Genomic DNA, 27,324 nt, shown 5'->3' on the forward strand with positions numbered 1-27,324 from the left:
GAACACGGCTATGAAGAATTACTGGAGCAATGTCTTGAGGCTGGGGTAACTGGCCTTGACAAACTTAGGGCTGGGTCTCACTCCAGCCAGTGAAATATTTTCCATATTCCTCAGTGACAAGTGTTCCTTGGTCTCACATAGAACCAAATTACTTCTTGGTGTTAAGATGAGCCACTTCTGGGTCACATCTAAAGTTCTGTACTTTTGTACTTCAAATTTCAAAGTAAATGTATTATCAAAGTACACATATGCCACCATATACGACACTGAGATTGATTTTCTTGCTGGCATTCACAGTAGACACAAAGAAACACAACAGAACCAGTGGCCCATTTCCTGATGCCAGGTGCAGTAATTCAAATTGACTACTGTCTGATAGCTCTGATGCTGGTTGTCTCAGAAGGAGGAAACCCAGCACATGATCTGAAGATTAAAGTGAGTAATAGGAGAAGATGACTCCATAAATACTCCTTAGTCTTGAAAGAACACTACAACTCTGTTTTTCAGATGTGCATGCTGTACTTTGGCATCCTTGAGCTTGAGAGATACTTATTGAGCCCCTGATGCTATTTATTACTTAATTGTCTATCACCATTCATGGCTAAATATGACCTTGACCTCTGTTACATGATCATTTAGCACAATCTTCTGCAGAGAAAATAACAATTATTATATTGGACTTATTGACTTAGTTTTGTTTTGGAAATGAGTTACATGTTTATATACCCAAATTCCTAAAATTCTGCACAGATTCTAGAACTTCTCTATTCAGGAAATAAGCCGGCTTCCAAAGAAGATGATGCTAAACTTCCTCATCTTTGTTCGGACAACCTTGGGGCCCAGATAAGTTGACAACGATTGTGTATGTTCACCTCTCTCTAGTTGCACCTCTTCCAGACCAATCAGTTGTGTTTAACATGCCTTCACCACCTTTCTCAGCTAGCGTTGCCAACAGCTCCATTATATAATCTTATACTCTACACGTTATCACGCTTGCCCCTCTTCTGTGACATTAAAAACTTCAGTTTTCAATCTGAAATATTATCTCCGAAGACATTACCCAGCCTGCTGAATATTTCCAGCATTGCTTCCATTTTGGATTTCCAGCTCTGCTTTTTTTTGTGTTTTAATTACTTACCTCCTAATATGTTTTCCTAACTTTTACCTTTAGTTGACATGTATTTACAATGGTTTTCAGCTGTATTTACCTTGATTTTCTCTTCAAACGGTTTACTGAATGGTGACCCTCTCATTGTCTGGGTCTTGACAATTTGATCATCAAGAATAGCTTGAATCTCATCCACAGCTGACAAGATTGAGACACCAGTATCACGATATAAAGTCGTATTAAAGCTAATTGACTCCCAAGCTTCATCCATGGTGTGCATGGCCTTCTCTAATGAGAATTCCTAATGAAAAACCAAAAATGACACAGCTAGTATGTATTTATCTCAAAATAATTAAATCATTTTAATTCCACTTCCCATTCCGATAAGTCAATCCATGGTCTCCTCTATCATCACAATGAAGCCACACTCAGGTTGGAGGAACAACACCTTATATTCCATCTGGGTAGCCTCCAACCTGATGGCAGGAACATTGACTTCTCAAACTACTGGTAATGCCCCCCCCCCCCGTTTACCATTCCCAATCCCCTCTTCCCTCTCTTACCTTATCTCCTTGTCTACCCATCGCTTCCCTCTGGTTTTCCTCCCCCCTTTTCTTTTTTCTGTGGCCTTCTGTCCTCTCCTAAAAGACTCCCCCTTCTACAGCCCTGTCCATCTTTCACCAATCAACTTCCCAGCTCTTTACTTCATCCCTCCCCCTCCCAGTTTCACCTATCACCTCGTGATTCTCTCTCCCCCCCCCCCACCTTTTAAATCTACTCCTCATCTTTTTTTATCCAGTCCTGCTGAAGGGTCTCGGCTCGAAACGTCGACTGTACTCTTTTCCATAGATGCTGCCTGAACTGATGAGTTCCTCAGCATTTTGTGTGTATTGGTTGGACTTCCAGCATCGGCAGATTTTTTCTTGTTTGTGTACGTTCATTAGATTGCTTCCTACATTGAGGGATTTATTTAAAAGGAAGAAGCATGTTGTTTGGGCCCATACCCTTTACAGTAAGAAAAACCTGAGAACCCAGTTGTACTGAGACACATAAGACGCTGATGGATCCAATGTGTCTCAATACAATCAGCTCAGAATGGTAGGTACTATGAAGCCATCTCCCCTATTGGAGGAACATAGAAACAAGGGTTAAGTGGTCACCAGTTAAGACTGAAGTGAAGATAGATTTGTCCTCAGGAATTCTTTAAGGACCACAGGAAAGTTAAGCTTTATGAGGATCAGGCAGAAAAGTAGAGTTGTGGCCAAATTCATCCATGACCTTGTTAGCATGAGTGGCTGTATAACCTACTGCTGCTTCTATATGGTGGTGAGGTGTTCTGATCTAATTTATTCTATTGAAACTCACATTTTTCCATTAAATCTTCCATTAACCTTTTCTGCTCTAAAGAAAATAAATTCACCTTCTTCATTGCTAGACATTGCCCGACACAGGCTGGGAGACCATTTCACTGAACACCTACACTCTGTCCGCCAGAGAAAGCAGGATCTCCCAGTGGCCACACATTTCAATTCCACGTAATCAACTTTCCAGCTCTTAGTTCCATCCCTCCCCCTCCGGTCTTCTCCTATCATTTCGGATCTCCCCCTCCCCCTCCCACTTTCGAATCTCTTACTATCTCTTCTTTCAGTTAGTCCTAACGAAGGGTCTCGGCCCGAAACGTCGACTGTACCTCCTCCTATAGATGCTGCCTGGCCTGCTGCATTCACCAGCAATTTTTGTCTGTGTTGATTGAAAAAACTTCTACTTTTTATATACAGTGTATATTTTAAATATTTATAAATAATTTAAACATTTACCTTGCTGGCAGCAGCACTAGTTTCTTCAAATCTTTCTAAGTATGGATTGAGATTCAATTTTAGCATTTTCCTCAAAGTTGTGCCAGAATCTGGGGTCAAATCATAGCCCACAATGTCAGACATCTGTGCCCAGTGTCGAGGCCTCATACCCGGATTGCACAGTATAGATACAATGGGGATAACCTCCTGAAAGGTAAAACAAATCAACGGTGACACACTCAAGATGGATACAAAACTGTAGAAGCAAACTAGTTCATTTAATTTCTACCTTTTCATGTGTATAAAATCAAATACCAAATTTGAAAATTGCAATGTAATTTTACAGCAATACTACTACTACTACTACTACGTCGACTCAGGCCTTTGGGGCCGGCGTCGGGCACGATGACGAACTCTCCACTTCTCCCTCTCCCTCATCAGTGCGTTCAGTTCATCTACATTAGCCGTGCCGCTGTCTTCTAGGAGCGTGTTGACCATAGTCATGGGAGGGCACCCATGGTTCATCTTCCCGTGCATGGGCTCCCATATGATGATTAGGCTGGCAGGTAGCTCGGGGTGGCGTGGACAGTGCCCTGTTGGTTGCAGTCTTCTCGCCTCGATTTTAGTGGAGAGCATCGGTAGGTTGTTATAGAGCTCGACGTTCGTCATGTGCTGTTGCCAACTCATGTCAAGAGCCATCCGGAGCATTTGTGTATAGCAACCATCTAGAGACTTTCGCATCGTCTTGGTGAGTGTCCACGTCTCACATCCGTACATGAGAATGGACTCTACGACTGCTATGAAAATCCACTTTTTAAGCCCTCTGGTCAGGTTCGTCTTCCAGATTTCCTTCATGTCGTTCATAGCCCTCCACACCAGCGCCTTCCGTATCTTTATGTCCGTCTCCAAACTCATCATTCTTGACCCGAGGTACTTGTAGTCAAAGACTTTCTTAATGGTATCATTCTCAATACTAGGTCAGTGAAAATGCTACTCAGGTTAATAGATTTTATTACAGTATAGGTCTATCAACTTCTTATATCTTGGTCTTTCTTACTACTTTGATTTTCTCTTCATTTTAAAACACAAATACCTGTGGTCAAAGCTCATATTATTTTTAGTTATTTTCACCTGTTTTTCTGAAACTGTTGAATCTTAATATTTGGTTCCAAAGGCGACGTGAATCCTCACAGTGTTTGATAATTCAGCCCATTGTGCTGGACTTCAAGTATCAGTAGTCTATGATATAAAGACTTTCAATGCTATTTTCAAATCAATTCTTGGTTATGGTCCTCTCTCAGGCAGCAGGTACCAGATTGGAATTCAGAGTAAGAAATCTGTCTTCATTTTGTTTCTTGTTTCTTGACCTGATAGTCAATTATGGACATACATCTTTTCTTGGATGATGCCAATCACATTCTAGCATTAGTAGGGATCCATATTTGCAATCTTCTGGCCTTTGTAACTTTGAATTTACTGGCCATTCTCTAGGACATTGGAGATGATTGAATATAAGCACTTGAAGCAGCTTTCTATAATTATTTTTCATTCATTGGTTGAATATGATTAACTTACTTGAAAAAACTGGGGAGGATTGTTGAGTGATCACTCTTATTCTGTATGTGATATTTTAAATGGCTCTTCCAAAGATAAGGCAACAAATCAGCAGGGCATCAATAGAAATATACTGTGTGAGTTTTAAATAATCAAAAGGTTTCTCAAAATTAATTAGTCAAGCCATGGAAGAAAATGATTAGGGCTAAGTTATCGGCTTTAAAAGGCATCTTATCGAAAGATGGATCCCCTCACATTCCAGCTCCCAACAGTAGATTGATTAAAAACAGGAAAGCTGAAAAAATTGGAAATTGAATATTGCAGGTATGAAGAAGATATAGGGAGAAGCAAGTCCACATACAAATCGGAAACAAGAAGAATTTTAAAACCGACATCTTGCTTAACCTGGTGCAAGATATGGAGTTCAATTTCATACAGTTAGCTCTGAGTGTGATAAAGTTATGGTTAAGGAACTGAAACTAAGTTCAGGACCAGAAATAGTGAAATGAAAGTAATTTGTATATCTTCCAGGTTTCCAGCATCAACAGTTTTATTGACCAAGACATTGACCAGTTTTCCCAAGGCTCAGCTGGAGGAATTATCGAATTTTTCAATTTATTCAGTGCAATTAAGGCTTCATGCTTAGACCCTGCTCTATACTCCATACACATGGCCATGTGGCCAAATGCAGCTCCAGTGCCATCTTCAAATTCGGCAACACCACCACCGTGGCTGGATGAATCATAGGCAACAATCAGTTAGCTTTGTGGAGAGACATTGGACAATTGGTTGAGTTGTGCCACAACAACAATCTTTTCTCAACCTCAGCAAAACCAAAGAACTGATTACTGACCTCAGAAGGAGGATGTATATGCACAGGTCCTATATTGGCGGTGGAGGGAGTCACCAGCTTTAAATGCTTGAGCACTAACATATCAAGTGAACTGCCCTGGGCCCAGCACATAGATGTCAGCATAAGGAAGGCGCATCAGAGTCTTCCCTTTCTTAAAAGGTTAAGGAGGTTTGGCTTGTCATCAAACAATCTAACAAATTTCTACAGATGTACTGTTGAAGGTATCCGGAATGGCTGCACAATGGTCTGGGAAGGCAATGCAAAGGCACAGGAATGCCAGAAGCTTCAGAGAATAGCAGACTCTGCCCAATAGATCACAGGCACATCCTTCTCTGCAAATGACAGTACCTACAGGAGCTGTTGCCTCATGAAGGCACGGTCAAAGATACCCAACATCCGGACCATATCAGCATTTTGCAACTACCATCAGGCAGGACTGCAGAAGCCTGAAGTCCCACATTATCAGGTTCAAGAATAGCTATTACCCTTCAAACATTCAGTTCTTGAACCAACCAGCAAAACTCTAATCACTGCAGTTTAGCACATTATGACCACTGATCACTTCATATTAAATACGTAGACGTTTTTTATCTAATTGTGTTTCTTCTTGTTCTTATTCTGTTTTTGTTCTTCTTGTAAAATTGTGTATTATTTATGTTTTTCTTGCTGCTTATATGATGCTAAGTATTTTTTCATTGCACCTAAGCACAGACTGTGTACTCAATCATATAACTATAAACATGACTTTGATCTTACTGAACATTACACAAATAGCCTGGTAATGGACAGTGCTTCTGACATCTTCCAACTGTCAGGCTGCTTATGCAACGTTCAGTGACAATGAAGTAGAGCTGGATATATTTTTGGGTGGTGTTATCAAGTGGTGACACACAGGAGACAAATTAGAGTTGGCAAGAATGATCCTTGGGTACAGTAAAGGAATAGACAGATAAACCATCGCTGATCCTCTGATTATGATGTATATGAATAAATGGAACAAGGCAAATGTGAGAGCACACAACTGAACAAAGTTGAATAATCATTTGGAGACAGTGGTGTGGACAACCATGACAAAATCTGCAGACTGGTGCCAAAAGATACATAAATTATTTGATTTTTTAAAAAACAAAATACCTGAATAGGCCTTTTCTCTTTAATCAAAAGCTGCTACTACATTCAGTTTGGAATCATTTAATTGATTCTAAGCAACAAGAACCAGATGGAATGGGACTCTGGGTCTGATATATGAATTTGCATTTTCCCCAATCCACTCCAGAACATTTGGGCTAGAATTTCCACTAAGTCCCAAGACTCCAATCTACTTTTTATGGAATATGTTTTTCTATCATAAGTTGTCTGAAGTAGAAAGAAATATTAAACAGTATCAAAAATACACTGAAGTTCAGCCCCAAAATTCTCTTTTTTTGCCTTGGATGGGCTACTATAAGAAGTATCAATGCTTCTCTCTTGTTAATCCTTGGGCTGATAGGATCCGCCAGTGACAAAAAAAGACAAATGACTAGAAGGGATGACAGATCGGACTTCTGACTGGGGAAATGAAATTGGGCCAGCGCACAGTTGATAAAACTTAGTGCATGATTATCATAACTTTGCTACGCTGTCCAATTTGGCACGGGATAATGGATTAAATACATCAAGTACCAGAATGCTATTGTTAATCACATTCATTATTCCTTCTACCTTAAAGTCTTTTATTTGAGTCATGACTAAATCACACATTGCAATAGTTGCATTCTCTTTCTTTTCTTCTGCCTCTTCTTCCTCGGCAACAAGTCGCCTTCGAGGGGCTGCCTTCTTTTTCTCAAGTTCAGCTTTCTTTTCCTTCTGCTGGAAGAACTTTAGCATTTTGTAAATCTCACGAAAGAATTCATCAATTTCTGCCTCCATGCTTTCTCCATTCAGATTCAGAAACGAGCCATCCATCCACCTTAAAAAGAAACAGGAACATAAATCCAGTGGAATACTGTTTAGTGCTATAGGTGAGGATAAATCAATACTTCCCTATACCACACATGAACACAGTAAAACAGATTGATAATGATGAGTCCATTATTTCACCAGATGGGTTTCTTCAATTACTATTTTTGTAATGAACTCAAAAGTTACCATTCAAAAGACAGGATAATTAATTAAATGTCTTCGTACCTCAATAGTTCTATTGTAAGAGCAACAGAATCCCCTTCCTTCACCTGGGGTTATTGTGTCAAATAAAATTAAATTCCCATATTCAGTCTGGAAGCATAGTTGTGAAAAATAGTCAAACCAGATTTGATTTGTTAGAACAAGGACTTCCTTCATCAACCATTATGAACAAGATGCAAACAAAAGAACATCACAGGGGCATTAAAACATAGAACAGAAGAAACAGAAGCAGGTTTGGAATTGGTTTATTGAGGTACAGTGAGAAGTTTGTCTTGCATGTTTTTCATATAGATTACCCAGTGCATTGAGGTAGAAATAAGGTGAAAGATTAGCAGAATCCAGAATAGAGTGTAACAGCTACAGAGAAAATGCAATGTGGGTTGGCAATCGGGTGCATAACAATCCACAATATCGTACAAGGCATATTTGAGATCAAGAGGTCATCTTCTTGCACACGGGAACCATCGAAATCGTCTGGTAACAGCTGTCCTCGAGCCTGCTGATGTGTTTTCAGGCTGTTGAATCTTCTGCCCAGTGGGTGAGGGGAGAAGAGAGTATGTCCAGGGTGGGTGCTACCTTTGATGATGCTTGCTTCTTTACTGGGGCAGCGAGAAACTTAGACAGTCCATGGAGAGGAGTCTATAATGTGCCGAGTTGTGTCCACAACTCTCTGCAGTTTCTTGCGGTCACATGTAGAGCTGTTGCCATACCAAGCCATGATGCATGTGGATAAGATGCTTTGCACGGTACATTGATAAAATCCGGTGAGGGTCAAAGGGGAAATGCCAGATTTATTTAGTCTCCTGAGGAGGTAGAGACTTTAGTGAGCTTTCTTGGCTGTGGTATCTACACGGTTAGACCAGAAGTGGCTATTGGCAATTTTCATACATAGGAACTTGAAGCTCTTAATCCCCTCAACCTCAACACCATTGATGTGGGCAGGCATACATGCAGCACACTCTTCCTAAACACAGTGACCAGCTCTTTTGGTTTGCTTACATTGAGGGAAAGGTTGTTGTCATGATACCATGCCACTAAGCTGTCCATCTCCTTCCTGAATTCTGACTCATTGATATTTGAGATACAGCTCACAACAGTGGTTGTCATCAGCAAACTTGTAGATGGATTAAGAGCAGAATCTGGCCACACAGTCGTAAGTGTACAGGGAGTAGAGTAGATGGCTGAGGGTACTACCTGGTGGGTCATCAGTATTGAGAATAATCGTAGTGGAGGTGTTGCTGCCTATTCCTACTGATTGTGATCTGTTGATCAGGAAGTCAAGGATCCAGCTGCACAGGGAGTGCTAAGCTTCAGATTTAGGAGTTTGGTGATGAGTTTGCTTAGAATTATAGTATTAAATGAGGAACTGTCGTCAATAAACAATAGTCTACATAGGGTTCTTTACAGTCCATTTGATCCAGAGGTGAGTGTAGAGCCAAAGGGATGGTGTCTGCTGTAGACCTGCTTCAGCAGTAGCTGAATTGTAATGAGTCAAGGTTGTCCGGGAGGCTGGAGTTAACACATGCCAAGATTAGCCTCTCAAAGCACTTCATGATCCTGATGTCAGAGCCACTGAGTGAAAGTAATTGAGGCATGTTAACTTGTTTTTCTAGGGTACTGGGATGATAATGATCTTCTTAAGGCAGGTGGGAACCACAGATTGAAGAAAGGAGAAGATAAAATGTCACTAATATCACTACCAGGGGATCTACACAGGATTTAAGGACTCGGCCAGGAACACCATCTGGGCCAGATGCTTTCTGGAGGTTCACTCTCCAGAAGGCTGATCTATATCTGCAATGTTGACTGTGGACTTAGCAGCATTTGAGACTGTCAGCATGTGCGGTATCCATTCAAAACTCACATAGAATGTGTTCAACTCATTGGGAAGTGCTGTATTGTTGGTAGTGATGCTGCCAGTGTTTTGTAACACGTGAGCCTGCCACAATCGACAGCTGGTCTGGGCCATCTGATTTGAGTGCCACAGTCCCAGACTTCAGTAGGGAATGGATCTCCCAGTTCATCCGTGGTTGGACCATCTGGTCCTCCATTCCTCCTTCGTCATTCAATATGATCCTTAGCTCAGCATCATTTTCCTATACTTTCCCTATATTCCTTGATTCTTTAAAGATTTAAAAGTCTAATATCTCTATCAGTGGCCTTGAGGTTGAGAATTCCAAAGATTCACTGCCCCGTGTGGGAAGAAACTCATTTCAATTCTGTCCTGAATGGGCCAACCCCTTATTCTGAGACGCCAAATCTGCATTTAAGCTAAAAAGCTCTTTATACAATTTTCATTGCAATCTCCTCCTGGCACACTCCATTTAATTTCTCCTCATTAATCTGAACCTTAGATGTCACAATTACATCATTCCTTCGACAGGGATATCACTGATTCCTTCATCTAAATCATTGATATGAAATATGAGTAGCTCGAGTAGAGTAAAACTTTATAATCAACTTATTTCCAGTACACTTTTGCCTATTAATTAATCTTCAATTCATTCCCGTATATTATCCCTAATACTGTTCTTTCTAGTTCTTTTTTAAACTAACAGCACGTGTGGCACTTTACCCAAGACTAACGTTAAATCAGCTTTCTGTGTCTGTTCTGCCAGGTCCTACCTCAAAAGGTTCCACTGGGTTTGTTACATATGGTCTCTCTTTCATAACTACATTTAACTTTGTTCATTCTTACTCCTTTATGGTGCCCTGTTACCACTCTCTTAATAATACATTCCAGCATTTTCTCCACAGTCTCCACAGGACCTTTGACCTTTTAAGACCATAAGATATAGGAGCAGAAGTAGGCCATTCAGCCCATCAAGTCTGCTCTGCCATTCAATCATGGGCTGATCCTATTCTTCCAGTCATCCCCACTCCCCTACCTTCTCCCCATACCCTTTGATACCCTGGCTAATCAAGAACCTATCTATCTCTGCCTTAAATACACCCAATGATGGCCTCCACAGCTGCTTGTGGCAACAAATTCCACAAATTTACCACCCTCTGACTAAAGTAATTTCTCCGTATCTCAGTTCTAAATGGACGTCCTTCAATCCTGAAGTCATGCCCTCTTGTCCTAGAATCCCCTACCATGGGAAATAACTTTGCCATTATCTAATCTGTTCAGGCCTTTTAACATTCAGAATGTTTCTATGAGATCCCCCCTCATCCTCCTGAACTCCAGGGAATACAGCCCAAGAGCTGCCAGATGTTCCTCATAAGGTAATCTTTTCATTCCTAGAATCATTCTTGTGAATCTTCTCTGAACCCTCTCTAATGTCAGTATATCCTTTCCAAATTAAGGAGCCTAAAACTGCACACAATACTCCAAGTGTGGTCTTACGAGTGCCTTATAGAGCCTCAACATCCCTGCTTTTATATTCTATACCTCTCGAAATGAATGCCAACATTGTATTCACCTTCTTCACCACCAACTCAATCTGGAGGTTAACCTTTAGGGTATTCTGCACAAGGACTCCCAAGTCCCTTTGCATCTCTGCATTTTGAATTCTCTCCCCATCTAAATAATAGTCTGCCCATTTATTTCTTCCACCAACGTGCATGACCATACACTTTCCAACATTGTACTTCATTTGCCACTTCTTTGCCCAGTCCCCAAAATGATCTAAGTCTCTCTGCAGTCTCTCTGTTTCCTCAACACTACCCACTCCTCCACCTATCTTTGTATCATCAGAAAATTTAGCCACAAATCCTTTAATACCGTAGTCCAAATCATTGACATACATCGTAAAAAGCAACAATCCCAACGCCAGCCCCTGTGGAACTCCATTGGTAACCAACAGCCAGCCAGAATAGGATCCCTTTATTCCCATTCTCTGTTTTCTGCCGATCAGCCAATGCTCCACCCATGCTAATAACTTCCCTGTAATTCCATGGGCTCTTATCTTGCTAAGCAGCCTTATGTGTGGCACCTTGTCAAAGGCCTTCTGAAAATCCAAGTACACCATGTCTACTGCATCTCCTTTGTCTACCCTGCTTGTAATTTCCTCAAAGAATTGCAGTAGGTTAGTCAGTCAGGTTTTTCCTTTCAGGAAACCATGCTGGCTTTGGCCTATCTTGTCATATGCCTCTAGGTACTCCATAATCCCATCCCCAACAATCGATTCCAACAACTTCCCAACCACTGATGTCAAGCCAGCAGGTCTATAGTTTCCTTTCTGCTACCTCCCACCCTTCTTAAATAGCAGAGTAACATTTGCAATATTCCAGTCATCCGGTAAAATGCCAGAATCTATCAATTCTTGAAAGATCATCATTAATCAAATTAATTTAGTCAAATTAATTTCTCCAATTCCAGTCTTCGTACTAATATTAATTTCTTTGTGCACCCCATTTATTCTGAGCCTGTCTGTAGTCCGCTTCGATTTCTAGCAGGTTTACTGTGTCTTCTTCCATGAAAAGAAACAGTAAATAAAATATTTATTTAATATCACTGCTTTTTCCTTATTTCTCAATATAATTTCTCCTTTCACATTAACTTTATCTTTTTTTTCATTTCTACATACAATCAGTTTTTTTGGTTTTTCAGTAACTTATTCTTGTATTTTACTTTCTCTTTCCTCATTAATGCCTTGCCCTCCTTTTCTGAATTCTGAAATCTTCCCATTCCTCAGGCTTACTGTACTTTTTGGCAACTTCAGAGAACCATTTTCTATATTCTTATACTGCCTTTAACTTCACTGACAACAATAGCTAGGCCATTTATCCTGCTGGGATTTCTTGCCTTAAACGGATACATACTACTTGCAAACTATGTATTAGTTCTTCAAAAGCTGGACATTGTTTACAGTTATACTTTGTAATGTAGTATCTCACAAATGCTTCATCCCTCCACAATTTGCTTGATTAACCCTATCTCATTACTTAATATTAGATCTAAGATAGCATGCTACCTCATTGGTTGAAAAATGAAGGCCGATCTAGAAAACAAGTTTGCCATATTATATAAAAACATAACAACAGGAATTCTGCAGATGCTGGAAATTCAAGCAACACACATCAAAGTTGCTGGTAAATGCAGCAGGCCAGGCAGCATCTATTGGAAGAGTTTCAGTCGACGTTTCAGGCCGGGACCCTTCCTGACGAAGGGTCTCAGCCTGAAACGTCGACTGAAACTCTTCCTAGAGATGCTGCCTGGCCTGCTGCGTTTACCAGCAACTTTGATGTGTGTTGCCATATTATATATAATGTTCCCTATGATTATTATATTGTTCTATTACATGCACCTTGAATCGGTGAAATGGAGCCAAGCCTTGGCCAGTGCTCCATCCTGCAACCTGCCTGCTATGAAGTTCACGCACACTGCCTCCTGGAGTCGTCTCATAGACGGCAGAACACTAGAACACTAGAACACCCAAATGATCTCCTAACTTCTGCACTCGCCTTCATGGTTCAATTGTCCTCATCACTTTAATCGGTGAACAATGGAAGCTTTAATTGGCGAAATGAGAACAAACATCAGCCCATACGCCATCCTAGAGGCTGTTCGCTACGAGGTTCGCTCATTCAGCCACTACCTCCTGGAGACTGCAGAGTGCCAAAGCAAAACACAAGCTCCAACAGTTCCAGAGCCACAGTCAAGATGAGAAACAAATGTGACAGACATTAAAGAAATAAAAAAGATGGTTTCATGATCTTTGCAGAAAATGTCGACCAAAGGAGTGTTGTATGCAGGCACCATCTTAACCATCACTTACATGTCATGCAGTTTGTTGTTTTGTGGCAGCAGTACAGTGCAAGACATTAAAAAAATACTTCTTTTGTCAGCCCCTGTTGCCTCATCCTACCCTTAGAATACTTCTTCTTCTTTGGGATGTATCAATCCTATGCCTTCCAACTTGTTCTCAGAAACTCCAGCCATTGCAATTCTGCCATTATCCCTGCTAATATCTCCTTCCAATCGACTTTGGTCATCTCTTCACTCATGCCTCTGTATTCCCCTTTACTCCACTGTAATGCAGATACACCTGACTTTAGGTTCTCCCTCTCAAACTACAGGGTAAATTCTGTCATTTTCTGATCATTGTCTCCTAAGGGTTCCTTTACCTTAAGCTTCTTAATCAAATCTGGTTCATTACATAACAGCCAATGCAGAATTTGCTTTTTCCCTAAAAGTTTCAAACATATGTTGCTCTAAAACTTTCTCTCGCAAGTCATATTGCGAACATTGTCTCCTAAGGGTTCCTTTACCTTAAGCTTCCTAATCAAATCTGGTTCATTAAATAATATCCAATGCAGAATTGCCTTTCCCCTAAATGGTTCAAATATAAGTTGCTCTAAAATCTGCTCTCGACCCACATCCTCTACCCACCTGCCTGTACTTTTTTATACGAAGTATGTCTTTGGGTGTTAAGCTCCCAACTATGATCTTCTTTCAACCATGACTCAGTGACACCCACAGTGTCACACCTGTCACTCTCTGTGTTACAAGATTATCCATCTTATTGTATATACTGTGTACATTCAAATACAACATTGTTAGTCCTGCTTTCATCGCCCTTTTCAATTTTGCCCTCATGGGATACTTCAACTCAACCCACTGCCCAGTTTTGCCTGACCTTCCTCACAGCCTCACTATATACCGCATCTATTTGTATACCAACTACCCCATCCTCAGCCCCATTTCTCTAGTTCCCATCCTCCTGCCAAATTAGTTGAATCCATTTCCCCCATCCCCTTTAGCTCAGCATGTCACGGCTCCATAGCAAGTCCAGAGGCAGAGAAGAAGAATAGATACAGCAGCATCTAATTTATAGCTCATCTGAAAACCTTGCCAGATCAGCCAGCTATTAGCCATCTTGACTTAGACAAACAATATTGCTCGGTGATAGAAGGGAGCCTTATACTTACATGTATTTTCTCAATGTTATAAAATACCAAATCCAGACACAAACACCATCACAATCATCCTTTGGATTAACTTAACTTCTATGCACTCTACTTACTTCCTCTCACTGCGTTGCCATTTCAGGATAAAACCAAAGAGTTTCTGGAATGGCTCAGTGTTAACTCTGATTACTTCAGCCAGTGGGTAAGTGCTTAGATCCCATTTATACAGAACTTCTTCACTGTTGATATATTCAATTAATTCCTCTGCATCTTGTAACCTCTTCTGTACAGTCCGTACATCATTTACATACTGAAAGCAGAACAACGTGTTTTAAACACATGGTGAATGAAAACATGCAGGCATTGAAATTATAGCGTGGTCTTGTAAGGAACAGCAAGTGTTTATTGTGCAGTGTATCAATGATCATTTTGTTCAGTAGCGCTCAGCGCCTTAGGTTGTACTGAGAAGGAACCTTTAGTTGGGGAAAACGAGTCATCCATAATCAGAAGTCAAATCAGGACTGGACTGGAGGTGGACAGAATACTGCTGACCATCAGAGGAACAGGGCAGGACTTGAGATGTAGAAACTGAGCCTCTGTGAGGGGAGCATCAGGACACCAGTGGGTCAGACCCTTTGCTGACTACCATGGCTTATAAAAAGAAAACTGAAAAAGGAATAAAATGGATTTTGTGGTTTGCGGCCCTCTAACTGGGAAAGAAAGCAGGTTCAATTTTCTTATGATTATAGGTAAGGTCCTGCATGAGGAAATGGGAAGGATCTAATGCCTCAAGGAGACCAACCGTATAAATGGTCAAAAACATAATAGGAGATGGAGTCATGTAGGCCAAAACAGACAACTCAATTTCAAGTACTCAACAGCTCCTGACCTTAGTATTTTTTAATTTGCACAATTAGTCCTCTTTTGCACATTGGTTGTTTGTCAGTCTTAGTTTATTTTTGATAAATTTTATTGTTTTTTTTAATTATAACTGCAAGAAATGAATCTCAGGGTAACAAGCACATAATTTGATAATAAATTAACTTTGACTTTGAGCCAAAGCAAAGGAGCAATGCAGTGATTTGAGACAAATACTCAAGATCAGTGAATTCCTTTTCTCACCAATTGCTATAGCCAGTACTTAATTCGCCTCAGCTGAAAACCAACATTCTCTATCAGTCAGGGTCTATAATTTATGGCTCACAAAAAGCGCTCCATCAAATTGTAAGGTTGCATCATACAGGATCTACACAATTCCAGATTTTCATCTATGACAATAAGGCAAACCAAGAAAACTGCATGGCATTTGCCAACATCTCCTTCGTCTTTTGCCAGTCTAGTTGACGGACAATTGGAGGCGGACATGCCTTGGTCCTGTCACTCCACAGAAGAGAAAATGCTGGATATTATTGGGGTGATCATTGACAGGGCTGACCATTGTGCAGTTCAGAGAATTGTGCAAACTCCTCTGAATGTCAGGCAAGCTTCTTCAATTCCACTGAGTTTCTCCCACTTAGTTAACATTCAGTCTCTCCTTTAAGCTTTGCTTTCTCAACCAGCTATGTAGTCACAAAAATAAAGACAAGTATTTAAGCCTGCAATTGCTGAAGCTACTGGAGGGGCTTGTGTTTATTTCTAATCTTCCATCTCTCCTCTCACATTCCCCTCAGCCTATCGACTCTTTTGATTTACAGAAGATGTAAGCATCTTTCTGATGTCAGAGTGTGCCTCTTACTTTCTCCTCAGTGCATTTCAGCCTTAACACTGGACTTTGTTTCCATTCCAGTATTCAAGAAGTACCACTTGGTCAAGCAGTTGAGGAACACAAAGAGAATGATGATAAAGGTACAGCCACACCATTTGGATTTCAGTTCAGCACTGTATTTATCAGAAAGGATAGACGAGATTCATGAACTACATGTGATACTACAGATATAAGTTTGTTCCATGAGAGAAAGGGACAAAGATAAAGCAGAGAGCAACTCATGAGATGTGTCTGTACACAGGTCACTTTGCAGAAACTCAGAAGAACATTTTGATGAAAATGGCTAAGCACAATAAAATGTATGGAGCAATGGAAATTCTGCTGTCAGTGTTAACGTAACAAATAGGCAAAATATTTTTTAATAACTTGGATGTCCTTCCTTTATATAGCAACTGTGAATCATATCATTGACATTGCAGCTTCCAGTGCAACATTATATACGGTTTAGAAAAGAACTTGAAAGATCTCACAACAGTCTAACAATGTGTCCTTCCACAACTTGTTATGATTGCTAGGACAATGGCACTGGCTCTATGGACTCAGATTTGCTGCTTGTACCCAAAATGACAGCATCCAGTTTTCTACCCCGGCCACTCTGCACTGCATTCAGCCTCAAACTGCCTCTAACCATGCAAAGAAGATACAATCCAAACTCAGGCTTTCCTGCCCAGAACTGCTTGAAGTAGTTTGCAAACTAACTGCAGTCTCCACTAAAGTTCTGCAGCCTTCCATGAAACAACAATCCACTCATTCAACTACAACCACATAAAACACAAAGACTAACAAAGATACACAGATTAAGGGCTCACATGGGGTGATGAATTCAGATTTGTATCCAATGTGAAAACCACTGCATCTATAAATTTTATTATAATTGCTTATCAGATTGTATCCTTTACTTTTCCATTGAAAACCACTTCTCATAGAAAAATTGTCACCAAATGTTTTTATGAGGTGGGTAAGATCAAAAATTGTTCTCCAGTTTGAGATTGGTCTCAACAGCTGCATTAAAACATTGCAAACTACCAAGCAATACAGGAAGATGTTGGGCTCAAAGAAGAAGTTTAGCTACTTGGAATCCAGGACAATAAACAGTAAAAACAATTTGATATCCAGATTGTGCATACAAAATAAACAATAAGTCCGACTTAAGGATTTGCAAAGTTAAGTAAGATTTTATTTTACCATCTATTAAACAGTTGTATAAAATAATCTTGATTTGTTAGATCAAACAATAGTGAATCAAACACTAATACAAAAAATGCTGCTGTAACCTGTTGCATCAAGTCAAGTTCAGAGCATTGTGCAAACTCCTCTGAACGTCGGGCAAGCTTCTCCAATTCCACTATGAGTTTCTCCCGTTTAGCCAACAGCTCAGTCTCTCCCTTAAGCTTTGCTTTCTCAACCAGCTGTGTAATCACAAAAATAAAGACAAACATTTAGGCTTGCAATTAATAGTCATAGAATAGAACAGTTTTGCAAAGTCGTAAGAGGCAATCATTCCTTTCAACATCAGGAGCTTTCATGCAATTGAGGAATAACCCCTAAGTATTTAGCTTGCTAATGTCATGTTCTAATAGGTTTTTATAGTAACATGCAGAGAACCCTCTAAGAATCCTTTGCTCTTCTACTTTTAAATTTGATTTTCCAAGTAACTTATGACCTCCTTAGTTTTTCTTTGTGTAGTATCTCACATTTATGAATTTCAAAACTCAACACATTGATTACAAATTTCAAAAGGATGAATTGAAACTGTTAAGTCAGGATATCGGCCAATGATATCGATGTCCTGAATGTGACCTTATATGTTTATAAGTAAGATAGTACTGCATGATTTCAGAATATTACAGGTTTTTCTTGATTATGGGTTGCATATAAGCCTGGCAAGGCCACCATTTACCGATAATCCCTTACTGCTCTTGAAGAAGTAGCAATGGCATACTACAAGCTACGAGGTCAGGTAGGAGATTCCCAGGACTTAGACACAGCAATGATGAAGAGATAACAAGTCAGAACAACTTTCAATTTGTACAGACACCTGTAGATGATTGTGTTTCTATGGTTGTGAATCTTGTGATTTGGGAAACCCTCGAAGAGCTGCTGCAATTTTTTTTGTAAATAGTATACTCTGCAGCCTCAGTGAGCTGGTAGTAGAGGGAATCAGTGTTTAAGATGATGAATTAGTGCTTTGTGCTGATGGTACTGAAATTCTGGGCGCTAATGGAGTTGCTCTCATGTAAGTAAGGGAACCAGTGTTCCATCATATTCCTGACTTATGCCTTTTTGTGGGGAATGGGTTTTTGGGAATTGAGAGTAAAGGCACTCACTACAAAACGTTTATTCTGTAAATATATTGCAATACAGTATATATTTTTGCTAATTTTCACTAAATTTTCTATCTTGAAGGAATCATTATCTGAAGGCCTCAAAATAGCATTAAGAAAATGAATTTATTTATAGAACAGAACCAATTTCTTTGCAGTTACATACTATCTTTATTTGGAAATGTATCATTACTGTAGCTGTTATATTTATATGGATAGCTGTTAAGTCAGTAATGATGCTGGGAGGAAATTATTTGATTTTGGAGGAGCTAAGAATGCTAAATTCAGTGAATGTCAAAGATTAGATGTTCTTTTATTGCACACCCATCAATGACTTCGTTTCCATCAAAGGGAAGGAAATAGAGGATATTTGCCGTGTTCATTTGCATTTGCATTTCCATCTGGAACCATTTGAATAACTGAGGTGTCCCTTCCTACAGATAACAGGACTTTCAGAACTCTGAGGCACAGGCTGCTGAGTTGATATCTGGCAGATTACATTTTCCCAACACAAACGTGAGCAATGATCTTCATCTACAAGGGAGAATCGAACCATCGTCTTTAATAGTGCTACCATCATCAACCGATGTTCGTCATTGACCAGAAGTACAATTGTACGTCAAACATAAACATGGTGGCCATAAGAGCAAATCCTACACAGGATATTTTATATGGCAACTGAATCTCCTTTTGAATCCCCTAAGCCTTTTTGTCATCTCCAGCTTTCATACTTTGTACCTATCTTTGCAAATTGATCTAACCAAACATCTGTACCCCAGTAATGATTGCACAAGATTCATTTGTATCAGCTCAATGTGATGGACGCCCTATCTTGAGTTCACTCCTTCTCTCCAATCCTTCTTAAACGTTCCCAAAACTATTCTCTCCTACCAAACTTTAAGTCATCCCTCCTAATCTCTTCATCTATGAGAGCTTCTATTTTACCTCTCTGTCTACAAGAAATCCAAGTTAAGAAATCTATGCAAAATAAAGCCATTGCCTTACTTACTTCATCATTTTCATCAAAAACAGGTACGATTTTCTTTGGCCATAATAGGACAGTGGCATGCAAATCCAGGTCTTTGGGATCAAATATATATACATCCAAAAGATAATCCAGCCGCCGGTGAAGCTCCTGTAAAAGAAAAATATACTAGAGACTTCAAGTATGGGCTTTCCTATGGAACACAATCTTATGCATATCTGTACTTAATTAATGTCTAAAATCATTTGATATACAGTGGATTGGGCCATCGATCAATCAAGGCAGCCACTTACCTGCACCAACTCTAAAAGAACAAAAGATAATTGAAAAAATAGCTGGGATTCCATTAGTTTATTTGGAACACTATGCTGCTTAATTGTCTCTTGCATGTGCTTCTGTTGGAAAAGCAGTGATTTTTGTCACTGAAAGTTGGTGAGAAATAAGCAGTAAAATTCAGAACTGTTTTGCTAGCTGCATTTTCAAGCATTCAATCTTGGAGATGTCAGAAATGGCTGGCAGTGAAAATTAAACAATTTCACTACTTCGACAACTTAGGACCTATGAAGAATTTGAAGGCATCAGCAATCATCTCAAATTTTACAACAAAAATGAGGATTTGGATGTGCAATCATCAACAGCATTGTATGAAGGCAGTCCATTAGGTGTCAGTGCTGATTTTGTCATTTACAGTCAATCAAAAGAACACACAATTTACATTGTATGATTTCCTCCATGAGTAAATTTTAGGAATGAATACACAGGTTTATAGTACTGTGGTAGTATCAATAGTGTTTTAATTTGTTCTGAATTACATTTGTATACATAATTTATTACTCAATTAAATGGTAGTTTGTGTTTTTATACCTTTTTAACTATGTCCTTGAAACTTTGGCTAATTGGGGCAGCCACTTAAATGGGCCATAATGTACTGGTCCTGATGTGTCCCAATTAACTGGAATTCCAATAAGCACCTGTGACTGAAAAGGATATGAAGTATTCTTTGTTTTACTACGACGTAAACACATTCTAATAGCACAAGTACAGATGTGTGAAAAATATTGGACTGGCTAAATGGTGAAGGAGTATTTGCTTCTGCATTGGAAGTACAGGTTTCCCCTGCCATCCAAAGGTAGAGCGTTCCTATGAAACGGTTCGTAAGCTGAAATGTCGTAAAGCGAAGAAGCAATTACCATTTATTTATATGGGAAAATCTTGAGAGCGTTCGCAGACCCAAAAATAACCTACCAAATCATGCCAAATAACACATAAAACCTAAGATAACAGTAACATATAGTAAAAGCAGGAATGAAATGATAAATACACAGTCTATGTAAAGTAGAAAAACTTCTCTACAACGGTTGCCTGCACAGATCTCGGTTGCGAAAATCTCACGCAAGCGCTGTTGGCATAAACCAGTAAACTTTAAACTATGAAGCTGCCAAATCTGCCAAATAACACGTAAAAATACACAGCCTACGTAAAGTAGAAATAATGTATGTACAGTGTAGCATCACTTACCGGAATTGGGAAAAGAGCGCTGAGCACACTGATGATGGTGTGTTAGACTCAGTCGTCACAGGCTGGGTGATGTAGTGGCCCCCACCCTCCGGGCCACCAACCCGATACATTGCCGCGAAGAATGCAGCGGTAGCCGGGAGGCACCCAGCACATCTTTAAGAAAAAAGCTGAAATAAACATGCTAATTAATTAGGTGCTGCCCAGCACGTAATTTTCGGCCCAGATCAGTGCCGATTGCCAATTGTATTGCCTCTGTTCTGGGTCGACAATTACATGTTAGGCGGCACCTAATTAATTAGCATGTTTACTTCAGCTTTTTTCTTAAAGATGTGCTGTGTGCCTCCTGGCTACCGTTGCGTTCTTTGCAAATCGGTACAGTATCTGTCCGAGGCCCGGGTATTGGGGTGGTGGAACACGGGGGTGTAATTTCATCATCAATCAGGGCAGGCAGCTCATCTTCTCCTATGACTGCCCGCCTTGATGTCGAAGGTCAAGGTTCGTCGTCTGCTGTGGCCGATGTGGAAGGCTTGCTTGACTGCTGAGCCTCGCGCATTTTTCTATCATACAGTTGTTTGTAAGAACTCAAACCATCCTGCAAATATCCCCTAAACCTACGTACCCTTTCAAAATTAAAGTCGTACTTTATCATTGCAACGAAAATCTCACACAGTTGCTTCACTTTCTGCATTCGGTTGCATTCGGTTTCGATTGTTATCCTTTCCTCTTCCAACTGCATCAGCTCTTCATCTATCAGTTCTTGGTCATGGGATGCCAAAACCTCTTCAACATCATCTTCGTCAACTTCCACAAGCCAAACTCACTTTGTCCTTGCTTCGTTCACCACAATCGAAACGCTTAATTATGTCTAGTTTTACACTAAGTGTAACACCCTTACTCTTTCTGGCTTTTCCGACACCTTAGAACTCACCTTGCTAACGGCTGCCCAATGCAACGTGTTAAAGCAATGCTGTTCCGAATCCGGAGCAGAGCGGCTGCTCGGGACGCGCGCTGCCTTTCTTCGTAACAGTGAAAACACCTTCTGAAAGCGAAAATAGGGTACTAATGTAGGTCTTTCGTAACAGTGAGGTTTCGTAAAGCGAACGTTCGAAAAGCAGGGCACACCTGTATTCAAGTAGAATTTTTTTAACAAATTCCTTAAGGTCAAAACAAAGTAAATGGAGCAAGAATCTGCCCATTGAATGTAGGTAATTAGCAAAAAAAATCAAAAATGACAGGCTGCACGAGTTAGCCAACAAAATGTTATAATCTGGAATGCATACACAGAATGAATAGTGGAGGAAGATTCCTTTATGGCCTTCAAAAGGGAAGGAAAAAGTTTTCAGGGCTACGAGCAGAGGTTTTGGGACTTGAACAGGCCGATTGCTTTTACGAAGCGTGGCAAAGGCTCGATGGACTAAATAAACCCCTTCATCTCTTTCAATCTGTGCTCCTATATCTCTATGCCTTCATTGTACCATATTGTTTTTTCATTGTAACTTCATTGCTTCTCTAACCTTCTGTAGCCTCTTACATACGTTTTGCTACAGCCACTGTCTACCTGCAAGCTTAAACTCAAGCTCAGTATGTTACATAGGAACATAAGAAGTAGGAGCAGGAGTAGGCCTTCTGGCCCATCAAGCCTGCCCCACATTCAATAAGATCATGGCTGATCTGGCCATGGACTCATCTCTACCTACCTGCCTTTTCCCCATACTATGTAAAAATCTATCCAACCTTGTCTTAAATACATTTACTGAAGTAGCCTCCACTGCTTCCTTGTATTGGAACATCTTGGCTGTGATCCCAACTCAGAGCTCATTTAAGAGGCATACATAACTTATTGTCAAATTCTTCATTTCTTCCTGATAATTATTATTTTTCCTGCACCAAAAGCTACCAAAAATAATTTTGTTTCTAACATTTCTAAGTCAGAAAGAGTTGACATGTCCTAATAACTATAATCATTCTTTTTCAAATGTGTCAACCCACAGATATGATCTCTGGGACCTTTTCTGAAGCAAAAATTGTCTGAATCAGAATCAGGTTTATAATCACTGTCTTATATGACATGGAATTCGTTGATCTGCCGCAACTGAATGGTGCAAAAACAAAATTACTATAAATTACAAATAAATAAATAGTGCAAAATAAAGAATAATGAGGCAGTGTTTGTGAATTCTTTACCCATTCAGAAATTCAATGGCAGATAGCGAGAATCAGTTTCTGAATCATTGAGTGTTGGGCTTAAAGCTCCTGTACCACTGCTCTGATGGTAGTAATGAGAAGAGGGAATGTCACAGGTGGTAAAGGCCCTGAATTGGTTGCCACTTTCTTGAAGTCTTCAAGATGCCTTCGATGGTGGGGAAGGTTGTGTGTATGATAGCTCTGACTGAGTCTATATCTTCCATAGTCTCTTGTAATCCTGTGCATTGGAGGCTCCATACCAGGCGGTGATGCAATCAAAATTCTCTTCACTGTACATTTATAAAAATTTGCAAGAGTTTTTAGTGACACACTAAATCTTCTTGAGAAGTGGGGCCACTGGCATGCCTTTTTCATGATTGCATCAATGTGTTGGGCCCAGCATAGATTCCCAGAGATATTTACACCTGGAAACTTATAGCTGCTCATCCTTTCTACTGTTGACCCTTCAATAAGGATGAGAGTGTATCCTCCTGACTTCTCTTCCTGAAATGCGCAATCAATTCCTTGATCTTGCAGACACTGGGTTCAAAGTTGTTGCAGCACCACTCAATCAGCCGATATATCTCACTCCTGTTTGCCTCCTCGTTGTTATCTGAGATTTTGCCAACAACAGTGGAGTCATCTGCAGATTTATGGATGCCATTTGAGCAGTACCTAGCTACACAGTCATGGGTGTAGAGGGAGTAAGGGAGTAAGCTAAGCATGCATCCTTGTGATGATCCTGGGTCGAATGTCAGTGAGGAAGAGATGTTATCATCAATCCATACTAACTGAGGTCTCCAGATTAGAAAGCCAATGCTCCATTTGCAGAGGGAGATACAAAGGCACAGGTCTAGAAGTTTAGTGATTAATACTGAGGGGATGATGGAGTTGAATGCCAAGAAGTAATTGATATGTTTTGCTGTAGTCTTGGTGTTCAGGCTCACTGTTTACTCAAAATATTTGAATAGTGGATATTCTTCCACCTTCAGCAATGGACTTCAAATTGAAGTAAGAGATATACAACAAATGGTACAAATGGAACTAAGCTATATTGATGAACAGAAGCATCTGACGGTTCAAGTCTATAATTGCCTGAAGGTAGCCACACAGGGAGAAAGGGTGGTGAAGAAGGCAAGGGAATATCTGCAGATGCTGGAAATCCAAGCAACACATACAAAAAGCTGGAGGAACTCAGCAGGCCAGACAGCATCTACGGAAGAGAGTTTTGGGCCGAGACCCTTCATCAGGACATGGTATGCTTGCCTTCAAAAGTAAGGAGATAGAATATAACAGTAGACATGTTACATTACAGTTTTCCAAAACAGTGGTTGAACTGCTTCTGAGCGTATTGTGGAGTGGTTGTAGATACCATGTTATAGAAAAGTTGTAGCTGCAGTGGAGAGAGTAGAGGAGATTAACAGGAATGTTATCTGGATTGGACGACTGGATAGACTGAGCTTGTTTTCCCTATGCAAAGATGGTTATGTGATAAAGTAATAGTAACATTAAAAGAAGCATAATTAGGGGGATTATCCCTACATATCAGAATCTTCATCCCATAGAAGAGGTATCAAAGAGGACAAAGGTTTAAGATGAGAGAAAGAAATTTTATTATTAATTTTTTATTTTTATTTGGATAAGGAATTCGCAAGTATCATGAACTTTTTTCACATTGTTACGTACTCCGTAACTGGGTTGCCAAACCAGCAGAAATGGACCACTTAGTTGGAGTCTGGATTACTGGAACTAAGAAAGTTTTATTAAAGAAATAAGCAACACAGTACTCTAATCAAAAGGATATAAATGCAACAGTTTAGCAATGACAAAACACACATGTACACAGAACTAGGATAATAGGATCAACCAAGCTCTATCGCAGTCTAGGGGTAAGTGATCAGTTTCAAGTGACGCAAAGTTCAGTTCAATTCAGTTCGCAGTAATTGCTGTTGTGCCGTTGGGGCAGGGAGAAGAGAGAGAGCGAAAGCGAATGAATATTCAAAACGGATTCCAAACAGATCTTCGATATTCCTCGCAGTTAGCTTTCGGGCAAGCCCTTTGTAATGTCTTCTGAGGTCACCGACTGTGACCCCTCCATTCCAGATACGATCGTTCTTCTGCGGTGAACCCGGCACCCAGGCAAGGGCGGACACACACACCAGGTTCCCGCTGACCCGTACCTTTCTACCCTCTGCGTCTATGGCTGGTTCCGCGACCAGACCTCCAAAAACTCCCACCAACTAGTGGTGGGGCACACCGCTTTCAGGGTCTCGTTACCTCGTGAAGTCGTATGTCCGTTGCCTTAGCGAACCTGTCCCTTTTTATCCCCCTGCTGGGGTATCGCCTGTCCATCAAACTTCAAACAGTTCAGGGTTCAAAGCCACCGGTCTCTGACAATACTCGGAACTGTGTCTCCTCTCCTTTTCATTAATCCCCCTCGTCTCTCATTAACATTTCTGAATGTTCCCCCATTGTCCTCTTATCGGCATCAATCTTCTGATAATTTGGTCTATCATCACACCCCTATCCTTCAAAGCGTTTTTACCGGGGTAAAAATATAGTCATGAATACACTATCAGATACACACAAATATACATGTTTATCAGCTATTTGGCTAATACAGAGACTTTTAAGTTGTCAACACCTGACAGACAGTCAGCAATCACATTTTCTGTTCCTTTTATATGTGTTATTTTAGTAATCCTCTAAAACCAGGCTCCAATTTAGCAAACTTCATAGTGGCCGAAAACACTAATGAGTTGTGATCAGTGTAACTTCTCAGTGGTTTTCGCCCCGGACACAGATAACAAGGGTCGTCCCATACCAACTTAGCATTCTTTGGCAAGGGCTTAGTAAGAGGGTGGGTACTATCGGCAAAGTTGTTTTTTTCTGCAAAACTTCCAATAGTACCCCACCATCTCCAAGAACCTTCTCCAGGCTCTCTTGTCTGTCGGGGTGGGGACTTCAGAGATAGCCCGCACCTTAGCTTGCATCGGAGCCAGCTGCCCCTGTCCTACCACAAATCCCAGATAAGTGACCTTCGCGCGGCCGAACTCACTTTTTGCGAGGTTCACTGTCAGGCTGGCTTCAGACAGCCATTTAAACAGCTCCTCTACCGCCGTAATGTGCTCCTCCCATGTGTCACTCCAGACCACTACATAGCCAATATACACTTCTGCGCTCCTTCGCCCGTTCGTCACTGAATTAATCATTCTATAGGGGTGTTGCGCACTAGGTTGACCTGATGTGGCAACAGCTCCATGTCCCAGCTCTTTGCATCGCCTCGGGACATCTGGACCTATGTGGGCGTGCCGTTTAATTAGCTCTCTTAGCGGTTCGCTCTGTTCGGGGATTAACGGAGAGAACTCAACAGCAAAGTCGGTCAACACAATAGAGTTCTCCCATCTGGTCAGCACCACACTTAACTTTTCAAAATGGGTTTTCCCCTTATCAGGTGGCACCCTAGTCTCATTAATTTTCATGATATCACCAGCTAGATCTGTTTTCTGATCATGATGATCTTTTAACATGTTAATAGCCTCTAACTGTGTTAACTCACGTCTGCAATAGTCAATAACATCCTTCCTCCTGTGCAGCCAGTAAAACTCTTTCATGATTCCACCGACTGTTTTCCTCCCCCCAAAATGTCCACTGAGGGGTATCTTGTGGGCCAGGTTAAGAATCTCATCCCCATAAATTTTGGTACCATCCCCCATTCCTCATCTGCGGGCACGGTACTTGGTCTCCCTTTCTTCCTTAGCACTCCCTCCTCCACACAATAGCCTACTGGCTCCCTTTTTAATTCTGCTTCAGAGAGAGCTGTCCCCGCCGAAACCATCAGCTCCTCGTCTGGCTCCTGTGTCTGTACAGAGTCCTTCCTTGCTAGTGCTAAGTCAACCTCAACTCCTTCACTTTCTCCTGTTTCACTACGCTCCTTCTTTTCAATTTCTACCTCCCCCTTGTACAAGGCTGGTAGAAACGTCTCAGCTAAATTTACTTCGGCAGCCTTCCTGGACATACGCCGAGTCACTGCACAAACGAGATAAACCTGTGAGTCCATGGGTGGGGCCTCAGTGCTGGCAGGCTGGCCTGTCAGTTTTACTACTGAGAACACATTTCCACCGGCAAGGTCATTACCGAGTAAGACTTCCACGCCTTTCATCGGTAATTCGGGCCTCACCCCGATCGTGACCGGTCCAGAGACTAAGTTGCTTTTTAG

The 27,324-nt window shown here is 40.7% G+C and overlaps 1 protein-coding gene across 5 annotated transcripts in view; it reads right to left on the reverse strand.

The window, feature by feature from the left end:
* Nucleotides 1-27,324, reverse strand: part of dnah12 (dynein, axonemal, heavy chain 12) — a 176,619-nt gene that overhangs the window by 106,133 nt on the left and 43,162 nt on the right. For 4 of the 5 annotated variants that reach the window (XM_072280430.1, XM_072280427.1, XM_072280428.1 and 1 more), the window contains exons 14-20: nucleotides 21,850-21,960; nucleotides 19,428-19,553; nucleotides 17,369-17,503; nucleotides 14,446-14,639; nucleotides 7,013-7,259; nucleotides 2,926-3,111; nucleotides 1,209-1,409 (exon numbers count right to left, since the gene is read on the reverse strand). In XM_072280430.1, the coding sequence (XP_072136531.1) occupies nucleotides 1,209-1,409; nucleotides 2,926-3,111; nucleotides 7,013-7,259; nucleotides 14,446-14,639; nucleotides 17,369-17,503; nucleotides 19,428-19,553; nucleotides 21,850-21,960 (1,200 nt within the window). The remainder of the gene's footprint in view (nucleotides 1-1,208; nucleotides 1,410-2,925; nucleotides 3,112-7,012; nucleotides 7,260-14,445; nucleotides 14,640-17,368; nucleotides 17,504-19,427; nucleotides 19,554-21,849; nucleotides 21,961-27,324) is intronic. The other variant, XM_072280429.1, reaches the window with a different exon arrangement.

The sequence above is a fragment of the Mobula birostris genome, chromosome 16 (assembly GCF_030028105.1).
Source record: "Mobula birostris isolate sMobBir1 chromosome 16, sMobBir1.hap1, whole genome shotgun sequence".
NCBI classification, from domain to species: domain Eukaryota; kingdom Metazoa; phylum Chordata; class Chondrichthyes; order Myliobatiformes; family Myliobatidae; genus Mobula; species Mobula birostris.